This window comes from Sinocyclocheilus anshuiensis, unplaced genomic scaffold (assembly GCF_001515605.1).
Source record: "Sinocyclocheilus anshuiensis isolate Anshui unplaced genomic scaffold, SAMN03320099.WGS_v1.1 scaffold55, whole genome shotgun sequence".
In the NCBI taxonomy this organism is placed as follows: domain Eukaryota; kingdom Metazoa; phylum Chordata; class Actinopteri; order Cypriniformes; family Cyprinidae; genus Sinocyclocheilus; species Sinocyclocheilus anshuiensis.
In genome coordinates this window covers 115,062-130,749 of record NW_015549647.1, presented here as the reverse complement: position 1 = coordinate 130,749, position 15,688 = coordinate 115,062, and the positions used below count along the sequence as shown (strand labels likewise).

The 15,688-nt window shown below is 35.7% G+C and overlaps 1 protein-coding gene across 2 annotated transcripts in view; it reads left to right on the top strand.

Annotated features, from left to right (window-relative positions):
* The window catches only part of bin1b (bridging integrator 1b), a 23,768-nt gene extending 9,369 nt beyond the window's left edge, over positions 1–14,399 (top strand). Inside the window, exons 3-19 of one of the 2 annotated variants that reach the window (XM_016449069.1) lie at positions 117–171; positions 1,702–1,796; positions 3,497–3,532; positions 3,748–3,843; positions 5,391–5,498; positions 5,773–5,865; positions 6,629–6,714; positions 7,623–7,698; positions 7,788–7,843; positions 7,975–8,007; positions 8,532–8,595; positions 9,640–9,768; positions 11,428–11,461; positions 12,529–12,872; positions 13,092–13,157; positions 14,013–14,114; positions 14,190–14,399. In XM_016449069.1, coding sequence (XP_016304555.1) covers positions 117–171; positions 1,702–1,796; positions 3,497–3,532; positions 3,748–3,843; positions 5,391–5,498; positions 5,773–5,865; positions 6,629–6,714; positions 7,623–7,698; positions 7,788–7,843; positions 7,975–8,007; positions 8,532–8,595; positions 9,640–9,768; positions 11,428–11,461; positions 12,529–12,872; positions 13,092–13,157; positions 14,013–14,114; positions 14,190–14,291 — 1,575 coding nt within the window. In that variant the 3' untranslated portion in view covers positions 14,292–14,399. The remainder of the gene's footprint in view (positions 1–116; positions 172–1,701; positions 1,797–3,496; positions 3,533–3,747; positions 3,844–5,390; positions 5,499–5,772; positions 5,866–6,628; positions 6,715–7,622; positions 7,699–7,787; positions 7,844–7,974; positions 8,008–8,531; positions 8,596–9,639; positions 9,769–11,427; positions 11,462–12,528; positions 12,873–13,091; positions 13,158–14,012; positions 14,115–14,189) is intronic. The other variant, XM_016449068.1, reaches the window with a different exon arrangement.
* The last annotated feature ends 1,289 nt before the right edge of the window (positions 14,400–15,688 follow it).

The window sequence follows — 15,688 nt, the reverse complement described above, 5'->3', positions numbered from 1 at the left end:
CCCCCCCCCCCCCCCTCCGTAATATACTGCTTGCCTTGACATTTGACCTCTGACCCTTTTTGTAGTTCTTAAATATCTAGTGATGGTTTCTTCTCTCTCTGATCTCTGTATCACAGGCTGATGGCAGCAAATTGCAGAAAGACTTCAAGGCATATTTGGCGGCAGTCAAAAGTAAGACTCTAATGGACCGTTCACACCAAGAAAAGAAAACTATAAAGATAACTAGGCTATAAGCGTCCACACCAACGGGCGATATCGTCTGTTAATTCTAAGCGCACACTCGTCTGCCGCTTTAAATTCTCAAGCTCGTTATAGCAGGATTGATACTGATTGTGTGTCAATATTTTTATTGTTCATCAGCTGGGAAAAAAGTGATTCCAACGATATCGTTTCTCTGTGCCTTTATCGTTATAGCTGTGGTGTGGGCTTTTATTTAATATTGAGGATGATTTTTAGAATTGTATCTTCATCGTTATGTGTATAGTTATCATCCTTGGTGTGAACAGGCCTTAACTGTGTGTCTGTGTACTGTACAAAGAGAGTTTTAAAGAGATAGTTCACCAAAAATGAACATTCAGTCATCATTTACTCACACTCATGTTGTTCCAAACCTATATGACTTTCTTTCTACTGTGGAACCCAAAATAATATATTTTGGTAACCATTGACTTTCACTGTGTGAACAAAAACACTGTGACATTATTCAAAATATATATTTTTTTATGTTCCATAGAAGAAAGAAAGTCATAATTTTTCTTACACGACTTGAAAGTGAGTAAATGATGACAGTATTTTCTTTTTTTTTGGTGGAGGTGGGGTGAGCTATGCTTTTAACGCCTTTGTAGTGGCATATGACATCGTTTAAAGCAAGCTGAAAGCTAATCTAGTACATTTTAAAGAAAATACAAACACAATCATATCCACAAACATTTAAAAAAACATCTGTTCATTATGGTCATAAGGCAAAAGTAGAACCAAATGTGCAATCACTCTATCATGCTCGTTTGTATTTAAATGCAGCCTTCTCTCGGATAGAATACAGGAAAGATTGTCACTGAACATACTCAGTCCTGCATCTATAGCTCTACCTGCCTCCATGTGTAACAGAGATAAGGGAGTCACAAATTCTTTATAGGTTGTAAACATGTGGAAAGTGTTTTCAGGTCTGGCCATTTTGGTTTCCTCTTAAAGGGATAGTTCACCAAAAAATTAAACACTGTCATTATTTACTCACCCTCATTCTGTCATCATTTACTCACCCCATGTTTTTTTCTTCCTTGGAACATAAAAGTTTGACAAAATGTTGGTGCAGTTTTTTTTTACATTAAAAGTGAATGGGGACTAGATCTGTCAAGCTCCAAAAATGACAAAAAGCACCATAAAAGCAGTCCGTACACTATATTACAAATGTTTGAGACGTCATTTTCATTTATGGATGAACTACACCTTCGGTGAGTAGTACATTAAAGAAATGCAAAGCAAGCAGACGGCCTTCTTCCTTTTACAGCAGTCTCTAAAAAGTGTGCTGCCCTAATGCAGAGCACCTTCCCCCTCAGCTTCCTCCCCTGTGGCCACAGCAGTTCTTACTAGACACAAAGAGAAATAGTATGCATGCTTGTTGGGTTGAGTGATGGAGCATTTGCCGTCATCTGTGTCAATGCCTACTGTGTCTCCTAGCTGACCCGTTTTTTGTTTCCGCAGCCATGCACGAGTGTTCGAAGCGTCTGCATGACTGTCTGGCAGAAATGTACGACCCCGAGTGGTTTGGCAAAGAGGAGGTGGACTCCATCGCAGAGGTGTGTAAGGATGTCACTGGCAGAGCAAAACACTCTGTCTGGATTGTGTGACATTAGTGATTTCAATGTGAAAAATCTCATAGGAAAGTAAAATCTCTTTAATATGTCAGTTGTTTCACCTTAAGTCTCTTGCTTCTCACATGTGCCTCCTGAAAAAAGGGCCGCAGTAATCTCAAATGTGTCTCTTGTAGAGTTTCAGAAGAGATCTCAGTAATGTCACAAACCAGATACCAAACAAGAGGAAAATGTTAATGATCAGAGGAGACTAGATTCAATTTAATCAAGTCTCATACTTTTCTCAGATGTGCTAAGATACCAAAATCTGCCATTATATTTGAATATACACTACCATTCAAAAGTTTGGGGCCAGTAATTTTTTATTTTTAAAGAAATGAATACTTTCATTCAGCAAGGACACATTAAATAGATCAAAAGTGACAGTAAAGAAATTTGCAATGTTCATGAAAAGAATTATCACCGTTTCCACAAATGTATCAGGCAGCACAACTGTTTTCAACATTGCTAATAATGAAATAACGTTTATTGAGCACCAAATCAGCATATTCGAATGATTTCTGAAGGATCATGTTGCACTGAAGACTGGAGTAATGGTGCTGAAAATTCAGCTTTGCATCACAATGCAATGAATGACATTTTAAAATATATTAAAATATAAAACAGTTATTTTAAATTATAATAATATTACACAATATTACTGTTTTTACTGTATTTTTGGTCAGATAACTCAGCCTTGGTGAACATAAGAGATTTCAAAAACATTTTTAAAAATCTTTCCCACCCCTAACAGAAGTGTATATTTTAATTCTGAATCCCAAAAATGAAAATTTGCTAAGTATGTACTCACCCTCAGGCCATCTAAGACATAGATGAGTCTCTTTTTTCAGAATGAGAGTCCAAACAGCTGATAAAAACAACACAAAAGTGTGGATTATTGTGATGTTTTTATCAGTTGATTTGACTCTCATTCTGACGGCACCCATTCACTGCAGAGGATCCATTGGAGAGCATGTGATGTAATGCTAAATTACATCTTGGATGGCCTGAGGGCGAGTCAATTTTCAGCAAATTTTCATTTTTGGGTGAACTATTACTTTAAAGGGACAGATCACGCAAAAATGAAAATTCTGTCAATTACTCGCTCTCATGTCGTTCCAAACCCGTAAGACCTTCGTTCATCTTCGGAACACAAATGAAGATATTTTTTATGAAATCCGAGAGCTTTCTGACCCTGCATAGACAGCAACGCAACTACCACGTTCAAGGCCCAGAAAGGTAGTAAGGACATCGTTAAAATAGTCCATGAGACATCAGTGGTTCAACCTTAATTTTATGAAGCTACGAGAATACTTTTTGTGCACAAAGAAAACCACAATAACAAATTTATTCAACAATTTCACTAAAAGTATTCTCGTAGCATCATAAAATTAAGGTTTTCATCACAAATATCTTAATTTGTGTTCCGAAGATGAACGAAGGTCTTACAGGTTTGGAACGACATGAGGGTGAGTAATTAATGACTTGAGAATTTTTGAGTGAACTATCCCTTTAAGACTGTATGCAAGTGCAAAATCGCTGCTGTCCACACTGATGCTTTGATCTCTGTTTTCTCATTATTCTGCAAATTGATTTTGTTTTCTACATTTCTTTGATTCCACTCACCCATCCCTCTGTGAGTAAAGGAGATGATAGAGAAAGAAATGGATAATAATCTGGAGGTAAACATGACCGATGACATCTCCAGACCACAGGTCTAGTCTAGAGCTGGTGCTGGTGATGCTAGAGTATGCTACTGCAGTGAAGTCTATTTTAGAATAGTTCTGTTCACATATATGTAGACTTTTGACATCATGTGTTTTGTCAAGAGTGTGTGAGAGAGACAGCGTGAGAATATGTGTCTTGCTGTGCATGTCTGATCACATTTGTTTTACAGGACACTGACCTCCTGTGGCAAGATTTCCACCAGAATCTTGTGGACAATGCCCTCATTTCCATGGACACATATTTGGCTCAATTTCCAGACATAAAGGTTTGTTTTTGCTTTAATAAGTGGTACATGTAAGCATTTCAACATTTACAGGAGCTAGTTAGTTATTTTATTGCTGTCCGAATCCAGAATATCTGTGTTTTTCCACCCATGTAAAATTCCCAGCTAAATTACCTACTGTTTTTGACAAACACCAAGGTTGTGTGGTAATTTAATTGCCGTGTGAATCCACATCTCTGAGTTTACAAGAAGGGATCAATCGAAAAGTGGTTTTGTAAATGTATTTTGACCACTGCCAAGCACCATATAATAATGGTTGTGCTTTGTGGTAATGTGCACGCATTTGAAATATGGACACTTTTATTACTGAAATGCTGGAAAATGTTTACAAGAATAATATTCCGTCACAGTTCCACTACAGTGAGTAGGAGCTGTTAAGAAGAAAAAAAATCATGTACAATTTTGAAATGGGTCATTATTATGGTATGCAATAAATTTGTAAAATATTTATTATAAGCTATAAAGTTATACACTGTAAAAAAAACTATTTCAACTTAAAAACTTAAGTGTAAAAAACTTAAGTGTAATCAGTTTGGTTGTACAAGTCATTTCAACTTACATTACGTTAAACTGACTTAAAAAAAATCAAGCTAAATTTCATATCATTCATAACTTTTTTTTAACTTAAATTTCATAACTTATAAAAAAAACTAAAATTGCTTTACTTATTTTGATGAGTTAAAGTAACGTAAAACCATAAGTTGTCATGACTTACTGATCATAATTTTTTACAGGGTATAAATTAGGGCTTGCACAATTAATTATTTTACTAACCGAGCAATAGTCAAATGTTTACCTTATGTAAATAAGAGTTTGCTTTAACTTATTTCTGCTAATTTCCATATTTTTTAAAATAACATCAATTTGAAAGATAAAATGCAAGACAGAAATCCATTTAATCTATAGTGCATTGATTATCCTATTTTTTAAAGAGTAATATAAAATATTTAAAAAACAATAAAATAATAAATAGAGATATTATTTTCCTGGCATTAAATTAAATATGAGAAATCCAAGCAATAACAGACATTAGGTGTGTTCGGTTTCATGCAGTGCTGTGCAAACCAATCGGTGGCTGACTTGAAGCAGTGCATGCCGGTTAGAAATTTTGTCTGACTCGAGACAGCGCAGACACCACATCACTGTGACGTATGGCATCAGAGTCATAGATATGATCAGAATACTGCGAGAGCGATTCAAGAGCAGTCGGCTGACTCTCCAGAGCAGCTGCAGGAGCTGGTGTAAATCACCATACCAATGCATGACTTTTATCACTGATGTGCTATGAAAATGTATTGTTACTGACGCCCCCCATGAGAAACAATTAGTGTTTCATAGAAGAAGGGTTCCGGCCACATCTAGACACCAGAATATAATCAAGACGTGCAGGTGCATCACATGGCAAGAACCCCCTAGTAACACTCACAACCTTATAACAACACCCTGGCAACCATTTATGGCCATTGTCTATTTACACTAGTTAGTTACTGCTGTGTTAGGTGGACTTGTGACTCTGACTCCCTCTGCAGGCTCGCATCGCTAAGCGCGAGAGGAAGCTGGTAGATTTTGACAGTGCCAGACATCATTTTACCTCTATACAGAAAAGCAAGAAAAAGGATGAGGCCAAAATTGCCAAGGTACCGGATGCTCGTTCCAGCTTGTTAATGTGTGCTGATACTGTACTGTCTGGCTTTTTGTCCTTAAACCTTGTTAACTAACCAACTTATTGCTATAACAATGAGTAATTCATGTATTGCAGTCAGTTTATATGCTTGAGTGAGTGTATGTGTGCGTTTGCACAAGCTTTTATCTTGCCTGATGAGATTTTGTGAGCTAACAACAGCACTTGAGTGTGTTTGTCGCTGTTCTCTCTTCTCTGGGTGTGTCACTCTCTCTTTGCTGCATGTCTAGCCTCTGGCTCTAGTGGAGATTGCTGCTCCCGGCTGGGCTCAGGGAATAATCACAGCACATCAGATCGCTCAAACTAACCTCTCGAGAAGCCAGGTGACTCAACTGTCACTCAGTCTGTAAACCCTCCCTTAATCTGCATAACCCCACCCATCTACTCACAGTCCACACCCACTCACAGCATGGCTTCTTATGTAGTATCTGTGTTCCTCAGGTGTATTTCCTTATAGTTTTTATGTCTGACATAAAAATTATTTTTGTTTAAAAGTTTGGGGTCAGTAAGATTTTTTAATGTTTTTGAAATAAGTCTTTTATGCTCACCAAGGCTGCATTTATTCAAAATTGAGTAATATTGTGAACTATTATTACAATTTTAATTAACTATTTTCTATTTGAATATATTTTAAAATGTATTCCTGTGATGCAAAGCTGAATCATCATTACTCCAGTCTTCAGTGTCACATGATCCTTCAGAAATCTTTCTAATATGCTGATTTGCTGCTCAAGAAACATTTCTTATTATCGTTTATGTTGAAAACTGTTTTTCTGCTTAATATTTTTGTGGAAACTGTGATTTACACGATTCTTTGATGAATAGAAAGTTTAAAACAATAGCATTTATTTTGCAGTCTTTTCTTTCACTTTTGATCGATTTAATGAAATGACATGTGGGTGAGTAAATGTTTTATGTTTGTTTTAAATGCTTTCCGCAGATTCCAGTAAAAAGGAATCAGATCACAGGGTCCATTTGTCCACAGTCTATTCGTGCAGAGTTGAATGCGTAATTCTTTGTATATACATTTTCATAAATTATAGTGTCTTTAGCCTAATGACCGTGTGTGTTTGTGTGTGTGATTAGGCCGAGGAAGATTTGGGCAGAGCTCAGAAGGTATTTGAGGAGATCAATTACGATCTCCAGGAGGAACTTCCCACCCTGTGGAACAGGTAATAACCGCATATTCATCCTGCCATGATCTCTCTGTTTATCTCTATTATTCCTTCCCCTTTCTGTCATCTTAAAGCAGTGGTTCCCAATTCTGGTCCTGGAGAACCCCCAACACTACACGGTTTTGGTGTCTCTCTTATCTGACACACACATTTGAGGTCTTGGAGTCTTCACTAATGAGCTGATGAGTTGAATCAGGTGTGTTTGAATAGGGAGACATCTAAAATGTGCAGTGTTGGGGGTTCTCCAGGACCAGGATTGGGAACCACTGTCTTAAAGGAATAGTCCACCTAAAAATGAAATGCCATCACATTGTTCTAAACTTATTTTATTTAATTTTTTTTCCATGGAACACAAAAGGATTATTTTGTAGGATCTTCACACAGCTCTTTTCCATATAATAATAGTTCAAACAAAGTGATCACATCTGACAAGCACCAAAAAGGACAAAAATGCAACATAAAAGCCATACAATAGCTACGACAGAGAGGACACATTTTTCTTAATTTTTTTTTTTACATTGACATTAGAAAAGTCTTTACTGTCACTTTTTTATTGAATGCATCCTTGCTAAATAAAAAAAATCTTATTGACCCTAAACTGTTGACTTGTATGGCTTAAGACTTGCAATATAGCATGAGTCCTATTTTTATGATATTTTATGTTGTTATTAGTCCTTTTGTGAGCTTGAGAGATCACAATGAACTGTCTTTATATGAAAAGCTGTGCAAATATTCTTCTTTTGTGTTCTAAAAAAAAACATGAATAACATTTGAATAACATGACAACAAGTAAATAAGAGAATATACATTTTTGGTGTATTTTGGTGAGAATATACATTTTTTGGTGTATGTTTTTCCTTTAAAAGAACTGATGTTGACTTGTCTCTGTCTCTCTCTCTCTGCAGTCGTGTTGGCTTGTATGTGAACACATTTCAGAGCGTTGCTGGCCTTGAGGAAAAATTTCACAGGGACATGGGCAAAGTAAGCCAATAATAAGAGACTTGTTAACAAGAGATAAATAAGATTATTGTTGTTAGTTACCAGGGTATGTTGCATTCTCTCACTCACAGCTGAACCTGAATCTGAGTGATATTATGACCAAACTGGATGAGCAGCGTCTAGCCAAGTGAGTGCTTTTTGCACACAGACATTTCCTGTCTGTATAGACACTTTTGGTTTCCTGTAGTTTAGCTCACAGATGTGTGAGTTCTTGTTTTCCCTGTAAATTAAACCAACCCTCCCCCAAATAACCCACAGAAAAGGTGTCATGACAGCAAGCACTGGGAAGAGGTAACAGCTCCCATGTTTTATGTGTGTTCATGCAACATTTATTGCATTAAAGATGCACTTCAACAAGGTTATTTAAACCACGCTCTCCTCGTCTCATATAATATCTCGTTTTGGTGTAAATCTCTTTAATGACTTAAGAAATTCAGCTGAGATTTGCACTTTTTTGTTGTTTTATTTTACACATGAAGGAAAAACACATTTTTTGTCTCTCAGGCCTTCTGAAGAAACAACTGAATTTTTAGTGCAATTCACAGCTGAATTATTAAAGATGCACTAATACTTGATTGCTGTGGAAAATTACCGCTTGCATGGAACCGCGTGTACATGCTGACACGAAAAATATAACTGCATGTCTGGAATGTCTTTGAAATGCAGTAATTGTGCATGGTAGTGATTTAAACCATTCTGCCTGCAGTATTAACTCTGATCTCTGCTGCCACCTAGTGATCAATTCAAGTCAGGACACTCATGACTGTGCAATGCCAAGTGGAGTATTTATTTACCAATGTGCGTTTTTCATGCAGTGAAGAAGCAGCCAACCACAACCTCTCAGAGTCTGGGTCAGATGCCCCTAAATCACCAGCAAAGGTATTGTGAGAAAGCTGATGTTTTTATGTGCTCTATATTATGTTTATATATTTGTGTTTTGTTTGTAGGTCTTACAGTATGTATAAAACTAAAGAAGCAAAACAAAATAAAAATAAAATAAACCAAATACTTTTTTTAATTCATTTATACAGCATACATTGCAGTGGGGTTTTTGTACTGTGCGTCCTCATAAATAAGTGATGGCTCACCTCATAGGAGAAAATGTAGAATTATTTTTTTACTCGTAAAAAATGTGAAGAGTTTAGACCAGTATTTATAATTAACCTTACAGCAGTGTTATTCTAGTATTATTTATTTATTATTATATAGCATTATATATAGAGCATTTATTCATATTTTGTAATTTCCATTTTTCTTTTAATTTTAGTTTAAGTTTGAGCAATTTTGTTATGTGCTTTTGTCATTTTTATTCTTTTTAATAGTACCACAGCTTAAGCTGATTTAATTTCAGTTGCCAAGACATTTATAAAACATTTTTTAAGTTTACGTTTTTCATCTAATATTTATGTTATTTTATTCCAGCTTTATTTATATTATAGTATTTATTAATATTTTGAAATGTATTTTTATAATTTTAGTTTTCATTTTAATGTTAGTTTAATTTTTAGGAATTTGTTGTGTGGTTTTGTAAAAAGATTTTTTTTTTTTTACAAAATAGTTCTATTTAGCTTTCATTCATTTTATTTCTGTTTTAGTTTTAGTACCACAGAACCACACAACTTATTTTATTTCAGTTAGTTGCCAAGACATTTATAAAAGTTTTTCATCTAATATTTATATTTTATTTAATTTCAGCTTTATTTCTATTAATGAAAATGATTTGTAGTAGTTTTAGTTTAACAATAACAACACTGCCTTACAATAGAGTTTGTAGATAAGTAGGTAAACATGAGTGTGTGTGTAAGCAAACTTAAAGCATGTTATCAAAAATCTAATCAGGAGCAGTTATGAGTTGGTGTTTTATTAACCCTGAGTGTGCTGTGTGTCCTTGTGTGTGTCTGCATGTGTGTGTTGGTGTGGCAGTCCAGAGAAAGACCACCGGTCTCACAGCCTCCCAGGCCGGCTTCATCTCAGGAGGTGAAACAGGATAACATCATTGACCTGTTTGAGGATGCAGTGGTGCCTGAAATTAACATTTCAACCCAGCCACAGGTCAGAGGTCAAATGACTCCCATGCTCCTCTTAGCACACCAATCTCTTCTTGGCTTCATCTCCATTTAATTTATTCATCATCTTCATTCTTAATTAGCATGTTCATCCTCCATTTCCACTTTGCAAGTGACTGTCGCCATCCTATTATTAACTCTCTTTCTGATTATTCAACTGAAGTATCACTGGCTTTTGTCAACATGTTGACTAATCTTCTCTTTATGCAAACCAGTGATTCCACTAAATATTGTCATTGCTGTAGTAAAGCTGGTGTTTTATACTGTGCTCAGCAGTGTAATGGTCCAGTAGTGTGTAGGCTGCTGGATTTAGATCTGGATGCTTGGCAAGCAATCAGTGCTGCTCCAGCCCACCAGCTGGTGGTCAGAGGACAGGAAGGGGCAGGGTTGCAAAGGGTAAAGGTCAGGGCTCAGAGACAAGAAAAACCACCCGAAAACTGCATACTACTCTGCTATTTCTGCTATAGAAATATATGGTAAAAGTAGTAAGAGTAGTATGCTAGTATGCAGTTCTGAATTCAGCACATGCTGCCATCTAAGATGCATGCAACAGGTCGGCCTCTTGAGTTTTGAAGTGAAATTAAATTTCTGCATGTTTCCCCTTTGAGTTTTTGGGAACTGAAATGCCACTTTCAGCATGTAACGCATTAACTGCATGCATGTGATGCTTGTTAACTTGCTTCCTACTAGCTCCCAAAACAAGGTCCAGGGAACAGAAAAACAGACATTTACAAAAAAATAAATATATACAACATACACAACCATTTAAAAGTTTGGGGTCAGTAAGATTTGAACAAATTAATACTTCTTCAGCATTGATGATTTTGAACTTTCTATTCATAGATTCCTGAAAAATGTCTCAATTTCCACAAAAATATTATACAGGACAACTTTTTGCAACATTGATAATAATGAGAAATGTTTGTTGAGCAGCAAATCAGCATATTCGAATGATTTCTGAAGGATCATGTGACACACTGAAGACTGGAGTAATGATGCTGAAAATTCAGCTTTGATCACAGGAATAAATTACATTTAAAATATATTCACATAGAAAACAGTTATGTTAAATAATAATAGTATTCAAAATATTAAAGTTTGCAATGTATTTTTGATCAGTAATATGCAGCCTTGGTGACTTTTTCAAAAACATATTAAAAAATGTACAACCCCCAAACTTTTCAATGGTAGTGTATAAACAAATAGTTGGGCTAATTTTACTTTGTTGTCAGCTACTTATTGTATTGTAGTACTTTCAGCTCTGTTTGACACATTTTACCATGGTTATATTCACTCCACAGAATTCCATCAAGTTTCCCCTAAAATCTCAGCAAAAATGCAGTCATCAGTCTTTAGATTCTATTGTCTGGGGATTATCCATTGCAAATATTACTGTATATTAATTTTCTACTTACTCCTCTACATGGTGTTCACTCTATTAGATCACTTCACCTTTAACAAATGCTTTCTTCTCATGTTTGCTGCAATACAAAAATCTCTGAACACTGTTATGAGCACAAGCTCCTGTAAGTGGGCTTTATAAGAGCTCTCTTCTTACTGTTGACATGGTGATAGACATATACTTTGCACTCTTATTATGGGCCTCATTTATCTCACTCTGTCATTCTGTGCTGCCTCATGGAAGGAGGCTTCATGGGATTCATGGGAGGTAAGATCTTGTGCTGTGTTGGTACTCTTGCAATCATGGATCAGATCTCTCTTGATATAATCTTAGTGGTTTTTGTGGTCTGATTGATGATGGCAGTGGGTTGCACTCAAAGAGCCAGAAAGAACCATCTTGCTTTTGGATGAAAGTCTTCTACAATCTTTGGATTGACAAATTAAAAACAAAACCACACAAACTAACAGACATTTAGCAAAAGTTAAACCATATTCAATAGTATTAATAGTCACAGTATGTTTCATGTTCAGCCAAATTATTTATGCTGGAATTCATACTCAGTTGATTTGTGAGCTGAAAACACAAGTCCATTACAAAAACAAGAAAAAAAGTTATATCTTAATATAGACAAGTAAAAAAATACAATGTACAGTTTGCTTTGCTCAGGGGTTCACATGCACCTCTATTTGGGTTTGTGTGTGTGTAAATCTTGCTACGTGGTGAATTCTATAATAACAGATTTCACTCATTTTACAAGACTTAAAAGATTTACACTGTAAAATGTAATTAATTAAATTAAATAAATAATGTATAGTAATTGTCAGGGTTATTATCCTAACCCTAACATTAAATTTTTTTTTTAATAGAAATAAAGCTGAAGTAAAATATAAATTTAGATGAAAAACCTACATTTATTTCAGTTAGTTGCCAAGGTAACATTTCTCACTTTCGTTTAGTTTGAGTTGAAGCAGTAAAATTACTTACTAAAAGTAAAGTAAAAACGAAAACTAAAACTGAAATAAAAATAAATGAAAACTTTTTAAATAAACAAAAACTTATAAAAAATGGCATAACAAAATTAAAAATTTTTTTTACTAAAATTGAAATATTAATAAATAAAAGCTAATTCAAAATATGAATAAAAAACTACAAATAATCCTAAAATAACCATTTTGGGAGTTTAGAATGAATAATTCACGTCTCTTCATCTTTTAATTAATTTATTCCCTTTTTCTTGCTAATTATTTGCGCCTTTTGCCGTATTGCCTGCCCTTTTCTCCCGGCATCTATTTTACCTCCCAAAATCCAACAAACAATCCTGGTGACCCTTCCTTCCCATCCCAGCCTCCCAGCAGTGGGACACGGATGAAGAAGCTGCTGCTCAGCCTTACAGCCAGCAGCCGTATGAGGCTCAGGCTCCTCAATGGGAGGATGAGGTCACTCCTGCCGTTCAGCCGTTTGAAGCTCCCCGCTGGGATGAGCAGGAGAGCAGGTCTGCGCAGTCAGTCTGGGGCAATGAAACGGCTACGCCTGCGCAGCCGGACTGGGAGGGCGATGGTGTGGAGCACTGGGGCGAGGAAGGGTCCCAGGTAGGGCAAAAGCAAGACGCAGATACAAACTGGGGCCGTGGTACGGCTCCGGCTTGGGAGGCGGAGTCAGAGCTGCCTCAGTGGGAGGAGCTTCAAAGTGTAAGAGGAACAAGATTAATCGTGGTTGTATTGTGGAGTAATGTCATAGAGTTAGGATGGTTCAGAAGTAGATCATGTTGTTCTGTGGGTGTGGATGCATTCCATAGTGGTCATGTTAAATGTCCCTTTTTGTGTACATTTCTATGTATAGCAGGTTTGTTTTATTCTGTTGAGTTGCTCAGGTGTAATTAACTGTTTCTCTTTATTCTTTGTATTTAGAATGAAGCGCCAACAGTGACAAACGGCTCATCAGATGCAGAGCTTCCTCCATCTGTTCTCTATAAGGTAAGTTGCACTGGGAACCCAAGATCTCAGAGTTTTAACATGGTAGAATTTACTATATTATACAATATTATCTACAACATCACTGTATTTTACTGTATTTTGATCAAATAAATTCAACCTTGTTGAGCATAAGAGACTTCTTTCAAAAACATTGACCCCTATCAGTAATACAGTTGTGGTCAAAAGTTTACATACACCTTGCAGAATCTGCAAAATGTAAATTATTATACCAAAATACAAGGGATCATACAAAATGCATGTTATTTTTATTTAGTACTGACCTGAATAAGATGTTTCACATAAAAGACATTTACATATCGTCCACAAGAGAAAATAATAGCTGAATTTATAAAAAATGACCCCGTTCAAAAGTACATACAGTATATAGTAAAACAGTAAAATGTTTAAATATTATCACTATTTATAATAAGTATTTTCTATATTTTATTATATTTTCAAATGCAATTTATTACTGTCATGGCAAAGTCTTCAGTGTCACATGATCCTTCAGAAATCACTCTAATATGCCGATTTGCTGCTCAATAAATATTTCTCATCACTGATGAAAACAGTTGTTCTGTTTAATATTTGTTTATTTTTTGTTTTTTGGAAACCATGATACATTTTTCAGGATTCTTTGATGAAAAACGTTTGATAGAAAGTTCAAAAGAACAACATTTATTTGAAATTGAAATGTGAATTTTTTTGTAACAATGTAAAAGTCTTTACTGTCACTTTTGACATCTTTTGTGAATAAATTTCTTCTCTCTTTTAACAAAAAGAAAATTTTGCTAAGCCCAAATTTTTGAATAATGGTATGTGTATAAATCGAATTTACTAACATGATTTTGGTAGGTGAAAGCAATACATGACTACGGAGCAACAGACAGCGATGAGCTTGATCTGAAGGCTGGTGACATTGTGCTTGTGCTTGCCTTTGCCAACCCAGATGAACAGGTGAGTCATGGCACCCATGTTTATACATGCATACAATCGGACAATGACTCATTGTGTTTTTGTTTGTGTGCGCAGGATGATGGCTGGTTAATGGGTGTAAAAGAGTCACACTGGCTTCAGAATAAAAACCTCCTAGCTAAAGGAGTCTTCCCTGAAAACTTCACCCAGAAACTGTGAGCGGAACAGCCCTCTCAGAATCACCTGTTCTTATCCGTTGTTTTCTCACCACTTTACTGTGATAACATTTTTTATAAAACATCTTCAAAAATAAGGGCTTCTCAAGCACAAAAAAAAGCTCTATTCTACATACTGTGGTCACTTGTAGAATTGGAGTAAGAATAAACGATAAGAGTCATTAGATAATATTTGCAGCAGCATGCTTTACCCTAAACTTCATAAAGTAATATGGGCCACATACACCCTTGCAGCCAAACTAGCTTGTCAATTCACCTTTTAGTGCTTAATCCTGATCTGTACACGCACAGTTTAGTAATTTATGGAAGTGACAACTGCATTTACAAAACTTTTTTGCAACGTGTTTGCAACCGAAGTAAACAACTAGTTGCTAATGACAAATTTAAATGCATATCAGAGATGTGTCACTCTTCTTTGTGCAAGGTGCAAGCACATCACAGGGAAAGAGATACGACCCTTGACTCATTTGTGTTGCCAAGTCTTGCTAGAATACAACAGCAAACAAACAAAAACTAAACCTAAATAAATTTATATGATTTATATTGGAATAAGACTAAAATATTGCGACCTGCACCTGCCTACTTTAACAACTCCATAAACTGGATCGCTTTATGAGCGAAACGATGAGCCCAAATATGCTTATAATAAGGGGACATGGCAACACTGCAAGACTTTTGACACTGACCATTCAACACTGCACATATAGGTGACCCTGGAGCACAAAACCAGTCTTAAGTCGCTGGGGTATATTTGTAGCAATAGCCAAAAATACATTGTATGGGTCAAAATTATAGATTTTTCTTTTATGCCAAAAATCATTAGGATGTTAAGTAAAGATCATGTTCCATGACGATATTTTGTAAATTTCCTACCATAAATATATCAAAACTTAATTTTTGATTACTAATATGCATTGCTAAGGACTTCATTTGGACAACTTTAAAGGCGATTTTCTCAGTATTTTGATTTTTTTGCACCCTCAGATTCCAGATTTTGTATTTTGCCAAATATTGTCATATCCTAACAAACCATACATCAATGGAAAGCTTATTTATTCAGCTTTCAGATGATGTATAAATCTCAATTTCAAAAAATTGACCCTTATGACTGGTTTTGTGGTCCAGGGTCACATATTTGAAACTAAAAACACAACACCTCTGTTGGCAGTGATATGGTTAAAATTGCTGAACATAACCAGTATTTGGTCACTGTAATATTACTTCAGTCAAAAATACTATATACTAAACGAGCAAGATGCCAGAATGTTGCTATGATTACCATGTCAATCATCACAATTTCAGGACCGAGTTCTGCTCCACGCACAAAATGATCATTTAGGGGATTCACACTTGTATTTAAATGCGGTTGTCACTCCTGAA